Genomic DNA, 16,660 nt, shown 5'->3' with positions numbered 1-16,660 from the left:
CGGATGGATTTTCATGGCTTTTGACAGGCGGACGTAAAGCTTACAGCGTCTCCTAGCGGTTTTGTTGTGAAAGCCATAGCGCATGCAGCCCTTCGAGTCAGCATGCAAGTGTTAGTATTTTGGGTTCTCCAACAGCTTAGCCTATAATCACCGTGAGAACAGTTATCATTATTATCATCAGTGACATTAAAACCAAAATCTCAACAGTAGATTAACTCACATGTATCTTATCTATGTCCGATAGTATAAAGTCAACCTCGATCCATACCCTCCAACACTCAGTATAAGCCCCGCCCACGGACGTTGTCCTCTTCCCAAGGTTAACCCATAATACCCTCACTCCCACACTTTAGAGATTGACCCTTGACCCGTAAAAGATAATCATGTTGCTAAACAGGTTTTCCGTGGATATTTTTGTCCACTCGATGAGTTAAAGATCACCAGACAAGTCTCGGGCGACCGATCAGTATTTGTCTCCTGTCTTTACGTATCTACAAAAGACTTGACATTGATAAACAACACTACTCGACTCAAAGTAAGACGTTTTTCCAGTCATGTTCTGTCTAGGTGCTGTCTATCATTGCACTGTTCAAAGAAAACATTCTCTAGATTTAGTTCAGTATTTACCTAGTGGCTACTTACTGATATCAAAGAGGCGCTGTCTGTGCTGTATTCACTTCATGTGAGTATTTAAGTTTGCAATCGGATGTTATTTGGAGGATCTTGGCAGATATAAGAACGTATAAGACGTAGGAATGGCACTCGGAATGTACAGACCGACACATTGTGACCTTAAGTGACAATGTGTTCAGTGACCTGTTTTTAAATCAAGCTCCCTCTAAACGGTTAGAAACGTGGGAAACAAAAATACATTTGTCTATTCAAAGACGACGTCAAAATAAGATGTGTTTTTGGAAGGAGCTAACGATAACAGTTTACTGCTTACAGTTGTCGAGTCCTGGAATTAGCCCCAAGGCCAAATATTTCAACAGCCAGAGTAAACTGAATTGCACCTATTTCTCCGAAAGCCCTAGTCCTGTTTCACATGGATGCATTCTGAACAGTAGGTCGTCGCTTTTAAAATGGTGACGATGTCTCCTTACTTAGGACCGGTGACAAAGGGGTTCAAATGGGGACGCTGGTCACCGGCCTCGCTCAGTTCTTAGCCAAGAGTCACTGTCATAACAAGATAAACATGTCGCCTTGAAACACTGCGTCTCGTAACCTTGAGATACCCATCAAAACAATGTAAGTTTAGTCAGGTGGAACAGATCCTTTGCAGGTGTTTCATAATTTTGTACTACGTATTTCTTTACGTGCTGAGTAGTGACGGTGGTGTACTGAATTACAATAATAAAGGCGTGTATAAGTTGATTTTTTTAATTTCCATGGAATTCAAGCTCAGCACTGGAAAACCTGTAACGTTACCCAATTTTGTTGGGGACATGGCCCATGGACTACGTTTTGGCCATCAGCACTGAATCAGCCTGGAACACCAGTCCGGAAGTCGTGACTTACGTAGACTTGCACCACTTCCCTTATTAGTGACTCATGGTTTCATAGACTTGCTTTCCTGTTATTTTTCGCGATAGTTGATCCGTTTCATTCCACTGTAATTTGAATAGAAATGCCAGACTCAAGGGTTGAGCCGGGAACAGACGGGGAGATGAACCTGTCAAAAGACGACACACCAGACCTGAGGTGTGGCTGGGGGAACATCAAGCCAACATGTGTTCAGGTGAGAGTTTATTAATACCTCAACACAAGGGAGCAAAGTATTGTTGTCGGCATCCCCCTTCTCTCCTCGCTTACTCTCTCTCTCTCTCTCTCTCTCTCTCTCTCTCTCTGTGTGTGTTAGTGTGTGTGTGTGAGTGTGTGTGTGCACTATACGTGTGTGTACAAGTGTGTGTGTGCTGTATGTGCGTGTGTGTGTGTGTATCGTGGGCGTGTATCGTGCGTGTCTGTTTGCCTGTATGTACATGCAAATGATGTCAAATGAAATGTGGTGTATTTTCTGTTATTGTCATCCCATATCCTCCCTGTAAAATGTTCACATCCACATTTTTTTTATCTACAGGTGTGCAACAACGCCAAGGGGGCGCTCGTGTTCATCTCGTTGTTCGGTTTCGTGCAGAGCATGCTGGTGAACGGTTACGTGAACTCCAGCATCACGTCCATAGAGAAGCGGTTCCAACTGTCTAGTTACAACGCCGGCATCGTGGCCGCGTGCTACGACATCGCGTATGTGGTGCTGGCCCTTGTGGTGTCGTATCACGCAGGGCAGGGCAACAGTAAACCCAAGTGGCTGGCGTTTGGCAGCTTCGCGCTGGGGACGGGCGCCATGCTGTTCTCCATCCCACACTTCGCGTCAGGACCGTACGTGTACGGGTCGGGAACCACGGATATGTGTGACGTCACCGGGAATGCCACCTCCAGCACGGATTGTACGGCGGAAGGGAGTACCTTGTCGTACTTTTTGGGCGTCTTCATTTTAGGTGAAAATTGCGCACTGTGTAAATCTGTTACGTTTTTTAGAAACGCATATACAATATGGCATCGAACGCATAGTATAAAGTCAACATACATATAGTAACGTCTTAAGCTGTTGTCTTACCTACAATTGATGTCATTGACATTCAAAAATATATTCGGCCCAAGGGACGGTCTTCATCATATGATTGTTTCTTTAACAAAACAGATGAGTTATGTCCGACAGATACACGATTGTCCCAACGGATGCCCCCAATTTGAAACGCCAAACCTATCTCATAGTAACCTAACGATGGTAGCTAAACGTAAAACTGGAAATGTAAGGCTCCTCGGGTGATCACAGAAAAAAAAACGCAACATTCCTGCAGTCTTGACGTGTGTATACCTATGGTACATTCACGTATAATTCTCAAAGGACTTTATTTGGCTTTCAGCTCAACTCCTGCACGGCCTTGGCGCCACGCCCCTGTACACTGTCGGGCCGGCGTATCTGGACGAAAATGTGGACGAGGTCAGCTTGGGGCTGTACATAGGTACGATTTAGAGCGGCTCTTCTTAACCTAGTTTTGTAAGCTAGTAGATAGTATAGTTATGGCTGACGAGTTGTGTTTACTTCAACCCAAGTCTTTAGGACTTGTCTGTGTGTTTGTCTATGCGCATGCGTTTTTGTAATTCCCCATAGACACAATATATAGTGCTGTTTTACATACTCACCTATGGGACTGGTAGGGCCGCAAAGCAGGTGTGAAGTCTACCATCTCTGACTACTTTTATTTGGGCATTAGGGATATTTTACGCATCAGCCACCATCGGCCCTGCCGTAGGGTACCTGGTTGGAGGTCAGTTCTTGGACTTCTTCGTTGACATCGACATCGGGAACGACGGGTACGTATAGCCGTACACCCCAGACGTTTCGCGCCTAATTCTAGTGTCGTTTGCACCTGAAATTCCAGCCGTTGTTCTGTTTGGTTGAACCCTTTTACAATTAACTTTTGCATAATCAGTTCAATGTTACATTTACGTGGCTATAATTTCGTTTGCAAATCCAAATCTAAAAGGCATTTTTAGGTTTAGCTAACCGTCATGGCAGGCCATTGTCACGTAGGTGGTAACGCCAGATATCTACCACGTCATGGTGCATATTGCCAACTATATATAATATATTTGTGATCACATGTGTTATCCATTTGATAGTTGACAGTTTTCACAATTCTACTTCCGTCTCTCTTCTCTCTACCTATGTCTCCGTGCAGGTCGGAGTTGACCCCGGCTGACCTGAGGTGGGTGGGTGCCTGGTGGATTCCTTTCGTCATCTCCGCAGTCCTGGGTTGGGTCCTCGCGGTCCCGTTGCTAGGATACGCCAAAGAATTTCCTGGTATGTATGGTGAAACAAGATGTTATCACAGGAATCCATCTTCAGCTCTTTGACCCAAGGACACATGGCTTTATGTATGGGTGACGTCAGCAATGGGTCAAATCTCGTCAGAAGTTGATACCGCCCATCGTCCCGGTTGTAAAAAATGGTGATGTAGACGACCTCCTTTACTCCCATCACAAAGCAGTCCTGTTAGGTATCTATGAGAATCCACACACTCCAAGGAAACTGCGAGAAGTCACAAAAATCGCAACTTTTTTGGCGACGCCCCAGGGGCGAGCCAAATGGTATTCTATTGTTACAGTGCACGTGGGTTTACAGCGAATCTGGGACAGATGCAGAACAACCCTCGACATAGATCTACACGATGTCCACGACTATCTCGGGAATATATCAAATTTGCTGTCGTTACATGTGGTCCGACGAGAGATGTCTGGATAACATTATACATGTACCACCTCTTTGTTTATTTCTTTTATTTGTTTGTTGGTTTGTTCAGGCACGGCAGAGATCAGAGCGAAAAAGATATCTCAAGCTCACAAGAGAGGGGGAGAACAGATCGCCTCCAATCCAGATTTCGGTGCGTCAAGTGTTTCTTGCTTTTCAAACTTTCTTATTATTACGAATGCAACGGTACAGAAAATTGTTGTGGAAATCATAAAATCAATTTGGAAATAGCCATGAATATCTCTTTCAGGTGAAACTTTGCTACTATGTGGATGTGTAGTCATGACTTTTCTATCGTGTGTTCCAACCCGCTCCATGTTGTACAGGGAAGAGCTGGAGGGATTTTCCTGCCGCGCTGAAGCTCCTCCTGTGCAACCCGACCTTCATGCTGCTCTGCTTGTCCGGGGCCACAGAGTCGTTCTTGGTCGCCGCGTTTTCTACCTTCGGACCAAAGTACGTGGAGAACCAGTACAACCTGTCGTCTGGGCGAGCGTCCATATTGTCAGGTAACGTTAACTCTCTAAATAGCCTTACCAGGTTGTTGAGAGATTTGAAGCTAAATTTCTGACACAACGAGCGTTTTGTATCTGCCTTTTGTATCTTCGTCAATACGTAATGCCATTCGAACTCCCAACCGCATGATGGCATTGCGGAAAGGAGAATGGTACAGTCAAAAAGACAATGTACATATTGTTCTCTCTAGGTGCTGTCATTGTGCCCGGTGCTGCACTGGGCTCCCTGATCGGCGGCGCACTGATGAAGAAGTTGAAGCTAACCTGCAGAGGAATGCTAAAACTGTGTGTGGTGTTCGCCGTCCTCGCCATGGCGTGTTTACTGGTCTTCCTTCTGCGCTGTCCGAACATACCGTTCTCAGGAGTCACGCAGGCGTACGGAAATAGGTATGTATGGAAAACAGAAACGTTAGGAATCAGCTTGATGGCCGCATTTCAGGCAATCAACACGTGTATCAAAGGCGCCCCCGAGCGGGTTGAACAAGAATAGCACCACTGTGATATTGTCGATGTGATTTTACATTGTATATCCAGGAGCGGCTTACAAAATGAATGCTGCTGGTAGACTGAAACGTCTACACATTCATTGGTTACACACTCTCTCTCCTCTTTTTATCTATCCATCTCTATCCATCTATTCATATATCTCTATTTCTCCATATCTGACGATCACTTCTCTGGTCTTCTGTTCAACGTTAGTCCCATCACAGAACAATGGACAAGATCAAATCTGACAGACAGCTGCAATAAGAACTGCAACTGCCAGGGGGAGTTTCTAAAGCTGACGTGCGGAGCAGACAGTCTGCAGTACTTCTCGCCGTGTCACGCGGGATGTTCCGGTGAACTGACGGCAGATGCTGATGGGATGATGGTAACATATAAACATACTTGGACACAGCATATCGTGTTCTATGCCTTTTTTCTTTGGACAGCGAAAATAAATTTCCGTAATTGAAGATTACGATAAAAAGCCAATACTTCGAGCGCTTTGCAAAGCTGAGTAGCAATGAGGCCGGCTGGCTCACAAGTTCTTTTTTCGGCATTGATATATATCGATAAATAAGTTTAAACAAAACGAATCTACCAGAAAGGACAGCAACAAGTTGGGAACAACCAAGCTGATGATGTACAAGTGCACGATTGTAACATCGAAGCTTACCTGTAACTTATAACAACGTACACATTTGCTCTGTCGTCATCTTTCAATGATCATTAGTTTCTCTACTTTGTTTACACATCGTATGAACTGTATTTCAGCAATACACAAACTGCACATGTATCATGAACAACCAAACAGTGGGCGCAGTGGAAGCTACTGTGGGGAACTGCCCGTCCAGCTGCCAAACACTGCCGGTCTTTCTCTTCATCTTCTTCCTCATCATGGTGTTCACCTTCGGAAACACGACGCCTGCAACAGGCGCTACTCTGCGGTTGGTTTTATCATTTTATTGATATATTAGATTTGGCCCCATTTGTGGAAGGATTGACTATCAGCAGACTTTATCTTCTTCTTTTTTTACTCCTCTTTGGTCTTATTTTGTTTCATTCCCATTTCCGTGATCCACTCATGTCTTATGTGAAGATTTGCTGCTACATTTTCACCTCAAGTCCGAACTGTAATACACAAGCGTAGGTTTGCAGGATAATAAGACACCTGGAATTTATGATATATTGTTAATGATGTTGATATCACATTTTCAGATGTGTTCCTGATAGCCAGAGACCGTTCGCTTTGGGCCTGGAAAATGTTGTAGCCAGGCTTTTGGGTGAGTTTTGTTCCTAAAACTAGGTAAATTGCCATATTCATAAACGTGACTTTTATGTGGATACCCCCCCCCCCCCCCCCCCAATGTAATGTAATGTGACTACAGTGGAAAATCTCGGAAAAGTTATTGAATCTAAAAGTGGAGCGGAATGATTTTTGATTGACAGGAAAAGGGGCGTTGACCTTCTCACACAGACGTCCTGGGACAGAGCCATCATTTACCGGACAGTCAGAAAATAGGACAAGGAGACATATAAACTTTAAGATAGAAAAATGGCGGCGTTTATATTCCAGTAGTATAGTTTTCTCCAGTCACATTTTTCAATGTACTCTCCTTCTCAGATGTTTTTTTGAATCAGTAGATACATTTTACATTTCTTGTAGTTTTTTTATTTCTGCCAAATTCTCATAATTGTGGCCACAGTTTCATTCCCATGACAGAATAACTGTATGTTCTCTGTGGTATAGCAATTGACTATGTATGACAGAAGTTTGTCCGAAGATAAGTTTAGTGTGGAAGAGGTCTCGGAACACAGTTCAATCTCACAGACACTCAATAAAAGCAAAGCTGATATTCCCCATCGTGTGCTGTGTATTACAGGTAGCATACCGGGCCCGATCCTGATGGGGTTTGTGATTGATCAGGCCTGTCTCCTGCGGCAGACGATCTGTGAGGTGGAGGGTGCCTGCTGGATCTACGATAACAACTCCCTGACTCTCAACATCCTCTACATCGCGTTAGGCGTCAAGGCTGCCTCCGTCATTTTCTACGCCCTCGCTGTATTCTCCTACAAACCGGTCAAAGATGCTGCGGGGAAAGGTTCAGATTCTGAAGGACACCCAGAAAATCCTTTGTATGAAGTCACAAAGTTTTAAAACGAATTCACAGAGCACATGCCTGATTATACATTTGAACAAGTATATAAATTTATGTACACAGTACTAAACACTGTACTTTGCTGGAGCGTATATACAGTAAGGCCGGTAGTTATGACCATAGATTTAGTTTGTTTATGTACATCTTTTGTATGTGGCGTTTTTTTTGGTATGTACACATAAGCTTAGGCGCACTTACTATATTTTATATGTATATGTATATGTATGTATATATAAGGATAACGTTAGTTGATAAGTGCCAATAGACGAATCTAGATTAACTAGCATTCAATTCCAATAGTGAATGTTGTAGAACTACATCTACTGCAATTAAAGTCTTGGTGATTGGAACCTTTGTCAATTATTACTTCACTATCTCTTTGTCTGTCTGTCTGTCTGTCTGTCTGTCCGACCGGCGTTATCTCTCATTATAGGGAACTTTCCCGACACATTTTGGTTATATTCTTAAGCTTTTATTTCTATCAGTCTTGGTCTTTTTTGTTCGTAGAACTTTTCATATTTAGTATATATAATTAATATTTTTCTATATTTAAACGCATGGAACTTAAACGTCAGAGGCACCGAGTTTAACTCAAAGCCCCCTATTACGTAGTGACTGTGCCATACATGTCCTACTGTATTCATTGGTGTGGGAGGAACGTCTGATGTAATTAGTGACGAGTGAATAGATCTTTACAAGCCTGTCCAACAGGTTTCCCAGAACACGTAGAAGCTAATGATCAGACCCAAACATGGTGAGTGCTGCAACAGTTCTCGTGCGCAGGGACTGTTCATGGTGAAGACAGCACCAACACGCAAAGGTTCGGAGAGCTGGAAGTTGCAAGACTGGGGAAGAGCGCAGCTGCACGCGTGTTTCTGAACTTAACCCGATGTTACCTTTAACGATGCCGGAATACGAGACTTTGGAGGGAAGCCGGTATCGGTAAGTAAACTAGCGCAGTCATGTTCAGTGACCCATGTCAGATCAGAAGGCGGGTTACCCGTGTGCTCACGGATTGTGTACAAAAGCAACATCTAATTTTGTTCTCTGTATAACTGATTTTCAGTTTAGAATGAAAAGAAATTCTATGCACCCTTCTGTGTCTGGAACTAAATTTAGATTGGAATGGCAAATTATACGTATGTAGCAAAGTATAAGTACAGTCAAACCTGTATTAGGGGCCACCTCTACAGAGGGGCCACCTGTCCATAGAGGCCACTTTGTGTGGGTCCCTTGGGTATTTTATCTACAAGTTGCCACCTCTATACAGAGGCCACCTGTCTATAGTGGCCATATTTGTCCGGTCCCTTGAGTGGCCGCTATAGACAGGTTTGACTGTATGTAGCAAATGGAAGGATACGCTTACTGAACAAATTAAAGGACAACATTGAAAAAGAAGGTATCTCAGTGGCAACGCGACGTTTATTTACTGTCTCAACAACTACTTGTCAATTGTGTAAGTTAAACCCACATACTTAAATGACATGTAAAAAACTACCCTGTCTGATAATTTTTAGTATACCTTCAGGCAGGTTTAGTTTTTGGTAGTGTACCAATTTTACGGATGGTCACATGTTTACAGCCTGCTGAAAGGTCACGTCATTTATAAAGTAGTCGACCATTGCCTGGTGACCTTCAATACTAACGTTACATTTAAAATAATACTGGCACAAGCTATAGTTACTTGATATAAAGGGAGCCATATATTGTGCATAGCTGGTCTTGTGTGTTTGTGTGTTTGTGTGTGTGTGTGTGTGTGTGTTTGTGTGTGCGCGCGCGCGCGCGCGTGTGTGTTTGTGTTAGTATGTGTGTGTTTGTAAGACAGGGGATGATACTGAGTTCTGTGTTGTTCAGCCCCAGTAAGACCGCAGACGGAGAACCTGAGTCCCAGCCGACAGTAGAAGTTGACGCAGCAGAAGGGGATGACCTGCTGTGTGGATGGGGAGCAGTTCGCCCGGCATGGTTACAGGTGAAACTCCAGCTTTTTGAGAGTTTCTCGTAACAGCTTGTAGTATCCCATTAATGTTCTCACAGCCACAGGGGTACGGTGCAGTCTTAGTCACATTCTATTTGCCGTAGCCCCGACATGCGGTACGTAATAGTATTCCACCCTGATGAAGAAAGCTAAAATCTCAGATCTTAATGGATGTACATCTTGTCATATTGTTTTCGCGGATGTACACTTTACTTTACTTCTCTCTATGTTCCATACACATGATGCACAAGTATTTGTCTAAGTACCTTATTTTCATATTTTTAGATCTTCAACAATTCCAAAGGTGCACTGTTCTTTGTGTGCCTGTTCGCCTTCGTGCAAGGCACGAGTGTGAACGGGCTGGTGAACGTCAGCATCACGTCCATAGAGAAACGGTTCGACCTGCCCAGCTTCAGCCTCGGCGTCATCAAGGGCAGCTATGACGTAGCCTACTCCGTCCTGGCTCTGTTCGTGACGTATCACGCCAGCACAGGGGGTAGCAAACCTAAATGGCTGTCTCTGGGAGTCTTTGTGTTAGGAATTGGTTCTTTGACCTTCGCCATTCCCCACTTTGTTACGGGACGGTACATGTACGGGGCGGGGTTCGAGGATACCTGTGCTGCGGAGGGTAACGCCACCGACACAGACTGCAACGAAAACACCAACCTTTCCAACTACTTTTATATCTTCGTTTTAGGTAAGAACAAACAGAATGTATAGATGCTAAAAATGTACTTTCTCTCCGATTACACAATACCTAAGAAAATAAAGAACAGGAATAGCGTTAACTATCTCTTCACAGAAGATTTGTAACTGGAAAGTCTGTTTAAATCTTTTGTTTCTGCCCCCAAATTTAGCCCAACTCATACACGGACTTGGAGCTACTCCGCTCTACACCATTGGTGTCTCCTACCTGGATGAAAATGTCGACACGGTGAATTCAGGATTGTACATAGGTATGTTATATGAACCTCTTCTTTTCTTGCACGGATAGTGTATACCAAGTATGAAAAAAAAGTAGATAATGAATGGAACTCAAACCTAACACGTTAATGACATTTGTGGTGTAAGCTTTGATTATAAACTGCAATGTCACATATCTACCACACTTCGACGCCATTGCAGGTATTTTCTACGCATGCGCCTTTTTCGGTCCTGCCACCGGTTATTTCTTCGGCGGGAAACTCTTGGACTTCTTTACTGACATCTACAAAGGAAACGACGGGTAAGTTGGAATCAATTCATATGTTTAGGTGCTAATGTACTATTATTTTTTTTATCAGTATAGATCAACAGTCATGAATTCAGTCATACTATATATATGTAAGTTTTATACCTTTTTTTAATTTGCTGCTTGGCAGGTCCGAGTTGACCCCAGATGACCCCCGGTGGGTGGGTGCATGGTGGATCGGGTTTGTTGTGTGCGCAGCCGTGGCCTGGGCGGTTAGTATACCACTGGCTGGGTATCCTAAGGAACTACCAGGTAAATATATGCCACTTTTCTTTATATATGAACCTATATCACTGAAAGGAAGAAGGCATTGATTATCACATCCATAACAGAGAATGGCATTGCTAATTGTGAGATTTTATCTTTTTTATCGTGTTTGATAGTCTCAACGAAAAAGCTCTATCTGCACCTTTACACACTTATCATTTAACCCATATCCACTTTATGAAATATCAAAGGTGCTGCTGAAATTAACGCCAAGAAGCGGTCTGAAGCCCACCAGAAGGGCGGAGAGGACATCGCATCGACTCCTGAGTTTGGTAACCACTCTTTAAATATAGTAGTGACAAACCTAAGATTGTATTATTTGCTTGTTGATAGTCTTTAGAAAAAATAACACAATAACATCTCTCTCTCTCTCACACACACACACACAGACACAGATGAGCTTCCATGATAAGTGGTATTTGGTGATTGTAAGGCAATACAGTGATTACGTTTATCTGTTCTGAACATGTATAATGTGTATCTGAAGCAAGTAATGTACGGATATCGTTTTTGCCCATCCAGGGAAGACTTGGCGAGATTTCCCTACAGCTCTTCTCCTCCTCCTGCGAAACCCCACCTTCATGCTGATCAACATAGGCGGCGCTTTTGAGGCCTTCCTGTCCGCAACATTCGCCGCCTTCGGACCCAAGTTCGTGCAGATGCAGTTCGGTCAGCCGTCAGGGCGGGCCTCAACGCTTTTTGGTAAGACAAAAAAGTTTTCTCCTCCGTTCAATTTTCTAATAACGCTCTCATTGAGTGATGTCACTTTCACCATACCGGTTGGCTAAACCTGGAAGAGTACTACCCATAAATTGGCATGCGAACAATGTTATAGTTACGTCACTGTAATGAAAGACCAAGTTCAAAGTTACGTGTCAACTCAAAAAGGTTTAACCATCGAAAACGGGGCTAAATATCTACGTGATAGACACGTGACTACAAACACTGCATAACAACTGTTGGTAATGTGATATGTTTTAGCATAGTTTCACTGAAGTTCCTGATTTGCATTTAATGCAATGTTTAGCACTTTTTTTTCATCTTTGCGATTCGTTCTGTAGGTGCAGCGATCGTCCCCGGGGCCGCAGTAGGGTCGGTGCTGGGCGGGCTGCTGATGAAGAAGTTGAAGCTGAAGTGTCCGGGGATGATCAAGCTGGTGATGATAGGGGGCGCTCTTGGCTTCATCCTGGACTTCGCACTGTTACTGAGCTGCCCTGGCATGTCATTCGCTGGTGTCACAGTACCTTACCAAAACAAGTTAGTGTACTGTAATGTTATTTGTTGGCATTTTCTCTGGGATAGATGTATTGAATGTTGCTCAGTATCATGAAGAGGCAAGTGCGTCTTTGTGTTAATAGTGTTTAGTACCAGGAGCAGGCACGTTACCTATGTTTAGATAGTGTTCAGCACCAAGAACAGGCATGTTTACCTGTGTGTGGATGGTGTTCAGCACCAAGGACAGGCATGCCCATCTGTGTGTAGATAGTGTTCAGTACCAAGGACAGGCATGTTAACCTGTGTGTAGATGGTGTTCAGCACCAAGGACAGGCATGCCCATCTGTGTGTAGATAGTGTTCAGTACCAAGGACAGGCATGTTAACCTGTGTGTGGATGGTGTTCAGCACCAAGGGCAGGCATGCCCATCTGTGTGTAGATAGTGTTCAGTACCAATGACAGGCATGTTCATCTGTGTGTAGATAGTGTTCAGTACCAAGGACAGGCATGTTTACCTTTGGATGGGTAGTGTGCACCAGGGACAGGTATGTTGGCTCTACGAAGCTCCATTATTGATTTTGTTGTTGCAGCTTGACCAATGACATACCGATGACTAGTACGAACCTGTCTGACACCTGCAATGCCGACTGTAACTGCAAGACGGCGTTCCTGGTCCCCACCTGTGGAGCAAACAACGTGCAGTATTTCTCCCCGTGTTTTGCCGGGTGCACCGGAGAAAGTGCCGACGACAACGGTATAAAGGTGAAGAAAAAGTTTTTTTTCTAAATTTATGATCACATTTGTCGCAAGATTTCGTTTTGTCCAAGGATGTTAAGCAATGCTATGGCAGAACATATCATTGACATTAACAAGGATGCATGAAAAAAATTTTTAATCACACCACAGCTGAGGTTTGTTCGACGCAGTAAATTTGCTGTCGGAAACCTATGTTACGACAAGTATGACTTTGCACTGACTTGTAGTGATACATGTATGTACTATGCTTGTGTCCTTTCATAAAATACAGTGAGTCTCATCATACAATAGTCCGGCTTTTATAATGCTGATGTGTTCTCCGGCAGTATTTGAGCTTCTTCATTCTAATCATTTTGACATGATTCCTGTGTTTTTGCCACGCAAGCGCAATGCCTGGGTGCCTTCCAGTTCGGCACACAGACAGCATTTCATCCTCACCATTATGTTAGCTTGTGTGACCAGCTTTAGAAAAAGCATTTCTTGTTTCACCCCACGTTAGCGCTACACGAATTGCAGCTGCGTGTCCACTAACACGACAGACGGTAGTCAGGACGCCCACGAGAAGCCGTGCCCCTCCCCCTCCTGTGGAAACATGTCTGTCTTCCTCTTCCTGTTCTTCCTACTCATGGTCGTGACGATCATGGAAATACCTGCAGCTACCGGGGCTACTCTCAGGTCATACTACTCTATATTTTTTTATAGTTTATAATTAACTATACGAAAGTCACTGTACATTTTGTCGTGTCAGCAAAGCTTGTCTTACAAGATATATGGTATAGACTTACATGTCTGTTTTTAAAAATGACGGGTAAACGATAAAACTACTTCAACCAAGAAGGGGGTACGTACAGCTTTCAGTAGAAACTTCCTAACATACGATGTTTGTATGTTGTCTTTATACATGACAGTATGGGAATAATCATACAGTAGTTCAGTGACAAGGACAGTTTGTTGATAGTTTATTACGAATATTAAAAAGTTGAAACGTTAGGTTGCTGCGCTGTATACACAATTGCTCAGTGCTTTATATGATCTTATTTTAGGTGTGTTCCAGAAAGCCAGCGGTCCCTTGCTCTGGGTGTTCAAACCATCATCCTGCGATTCCTCGGTAAGTAACACCCTCCCCACAGAAACAAACTGAAATGTTCAGAGATGGTGTTCACAAACACACAAAAACAAACTCTTCGTCACGAGTGGAATTAAATTTATCCATTTGGGCACAATTTCACAGACAAGATGAAAACGTCCAGCAAGGAGGACAGACGTGTTAACATGTGAACTATGGTCATAGAATGTGTCATATATCTGCCATTTACAGTTCACAACATTAACGTCAACCAATCCATTAATCAAACCCACTTGCTGTGTTCATGTATACTGTTATGTAGGTAGCATTCCCGGTCCGATAGTCTTCGGTAAGATCATCGACAGCACCTGCCTGGTGTGGCAGGAAAAGTGCGGAGAGCGCGGCTCCTGTTGGATCTACGACAAAGAAAGCATGGCCTACAAATTCCTCATGGTCGCTCTTATTTGGCAAGCGATATCACTTGTCGGATTCGGCCTGGCGCTGTGGTCCTACAAGCCCCCACTCAACACCACCGTAACTCACGCCAAGCTGGCACGGCTATATGGATCACAGGAACCTACTGTTACTGTGACGCCATCTGGCGGAGGTGCTGAGCAAAGCAGCGAGACTGCTACTCCTATATGAAAAGTTGTTTAACAACTTATGTTAGTTCCGTTGAATGCCTTACAAAACTTTATTTTGTCAAGCAAGTAACATTGGTAATCTCTATTACTTATGACTTATATACATTTTCTGACCGGTGAGACTATTGTGTAATGTGAAAAGTTGACATATACATATAGCGGATCATACCAAGTATGGCTGGGGGTGTTAGAAATGTTAACGGTATTGTTCTAAATGAATATTACCCTTCATTGTCTTTTTTTGCTGGAATGTTTGTGACATCTTTGAGTTTGGAAGTTTATATGGATTTATGAAATGTATGTTTGTCAAAAGCAAAATCAACTCCTACGCTTGTTATTTCAGGATTTGTCCATAAGTAAGCTGTATGCTTTAAAAGAGAAACAACATTAATGATGCGATTTTAACAGTAACACAACTGTGAGAGTTCTCAGCAATAAAAATTCAGTGAACGTCTCTCATGTTTTTGAGTTGTTTCACAAGAACATTGCAATGAGATTTGGACACTGCTATCGGTAAACTGCAAAGAAAATGCGTCCTTTATGACCGAATATGCCGTGTTATTATCTGCCGAATATTGTCATACTTTCATTATATGTCTTAGAACAAAACCCTTTAGGAAAATACCAAATTTGGCACTTTGACGGTCTCCTTAGCCACTTTTCTAGTCGCGGCTGGATGCGGCACTGCAGATTAGGCCCTGATGAGGTTTGTATTATTATTAGTCACGACTTGTAACATGTGAAAATTTACTAGATATTAGCCTCAAAATAGATGTTCAGTTTCCAATATAGGCTTATAGACATCTAAACATGCATGTAGAATAACATTTGAGATGCGAGTTGATATAAAAAGGATCAATTGGAGGAGCCCATGTCTGCCTGTCGAAGCGCCACCTGTATTCATGTATACACCTTGTCTTGTTTGTAATGATTAGTTCCGGGATATCTGTGGGCACTACTGCTAGCATTTGTTTATCGATAACACTTTTTTCCTTTTACGTAAGTGTCCATTTACCTATATGGTGAGTTACTGTCAGACAAGTCAGGCTGTCACTCAGGAAACACTACGATCTGTCTCCCCAATATCTGCTCGGAGGCCCTTTCCGGTTTCCAATGACAACAGTGGCGTGCTGAACACTAAATGTCAGTGTTCCACGTTTTAAACAGTCTCGTGTTGATTCAATTTCAACTCATCTGTTTGTAATAGAAGAAAATGCGTCAAACCTTGAAAACCGTTTTATGGATCCACTGCCTGAAAAGCCTCATTTCCAGGATGGAAACTGAATTACACAGTCCTGGAAATTAAACATGTCCTTCAAAATCCGGAGGTTTCATGCCTGCAAACGAGACGTGTACAGTCCTTTACATGTCCTAGAATCTCGCGGAAACGAACCATTTCTGTGTGCAGGACGCGTAAAGGGCTTGAAATACCCTTACAGATTGCCTTGAAACAACCTTACACAACAGGACACGAGTCGTGTGTTGCATTGTTTGTTGGCGGAATATGCATACATTAGCGGCCAATTACCACCTAATTATCTTTCCCCGGTCTGCCTCACCCAGTGCATCCCTTTTGTCATGGAAAGTGGCGTCGAGAGATCTGACGCCCTCCCCCCCCCCCCCCTTCTGGATTTTGCCCCCCTCCCCATTTATTCGGCAGTTTCTTACTCGCATTTCTTATTCTGTAATAGCACCATATATTTATTCATATTGAAAGAAGACAATTTTATTAGTGTTTGTGCGTGTGTATGATAGGTTGAAGTCGCGAGTGCCTTTTGTATGTCATAGAATGCCGGCTGGTCTTTTGTTGTCTTCTAGTCTTCGTAGGCTACTAGTATGCACTTCTTGACGGCATGCAGGGTAGTACATAGACTCCCTTGCAGTCTTTGGAACGGGGCTGGGTTTTTTTTTGGGGGGGGGGGGGCGTTGGTCCGCGACTTTCAACGTTGACTATGTTCTCTTGTGCCGGGAAAGGGAGTTTGCCGTGGAAGGGAGTTTGCTGTGGAAGGGAGTTTGCCGTGATAGCGAGTCTTCGGACGG

General features: G+C 43.5%; 1 protein-coding gene across 1 annotated transcript; it reads left to right on the top strand.

Annotated features, from left to right (window-relative positions):
* Positions 1-29: 29 nt before the first annotated feature.
* Positions 30-15,074, top strand: LOC118411701. Its single transcript, XM_035814180.1, has 26 exons — positions 30-535; positions 1,626-1,738; positions 2,078-2,495; positions 2,925-3,023; positions 3,276-3,375; positions 3,744-3,865; positions 4,365-4,445; positions 4,639-4,818; positions 5,016-5,211; positions 5,524-5,695; positions 6,082-6,254; positions 6,526-6,590; positions 7,191-7,462; positions 8,272-8,408; positions 9,321-9,435; positions 9,727-10,138; positions 10,299-10,397; positions 10,567-10,666; positions 10,803-10,924; positions 11,131-11,211; positions 11,462-11,641; positions 12,001-12,196; positions 12,745-12,916; positions 13,410-13,585; positions 13,954-14,018; positions 14,299-15,074. Exons 2-26 carry the CDS (start codon positions 1,628-1,630, stop codon positions 14,619-14,621), a joined length of 4,167 nt encoding a protein of 1,388 aa, XP_035670073.1. The 5' UTR covers positions 30-535; positions 1,626-1,627; the 3' UTR covers positions 14,622-15,074.
* Positions 15,075-16,660: the final 1,586 nt, after the last annotated feature.

This window comes from Branchiostoma floridae, chromosome 3 (assembly GCF_000003815.2).
Source record: "Branchiostoma floridae strain S238N-H82 chromosome 3, Bfl_VNyyK, whole genome shotgun sequence".
NCBI classification, from domain to species: domain Eukaryota; kingdom Metazoa; phylum Chordata; class Leptocardii; order Amphioxiformes; family Branchiostomatidae; genus Branchiostoma; species Branchiostoma floridae.
Note: the sequence above shows the minus strand (reverse complement) of the source record. Positions and strands in the feature narration are given on the sequence as shown.

What these genes read in the sequence shown, in the direction of transcription:
- LOC118411701 (XM_035814180.1), top strand. Translation starts at nt 1,628, where the DNA reads ATGCCAGACTCAAGGGTTGAGCCGGGAACAGACGGGGAGATGAACCTG. An exon ending in ATACGCCAAAGAATTTCCTG is followed by an intron (nt 3,866 to 4,364) that starts GTATGTATGGTG and finishes TGGTTTGTTCAG; the next exon opens with GCACGGCAGAGATCAGAGCG. An exon ending in CGCATCGACTCCTGAGTTTG is followed by an intron (nt 11,212 to 11,461) that starts GTAACCACTCTT and finishes TTGCCCATCCAG; the next exon opens with GGAAGACTTGGCGAGATTTC.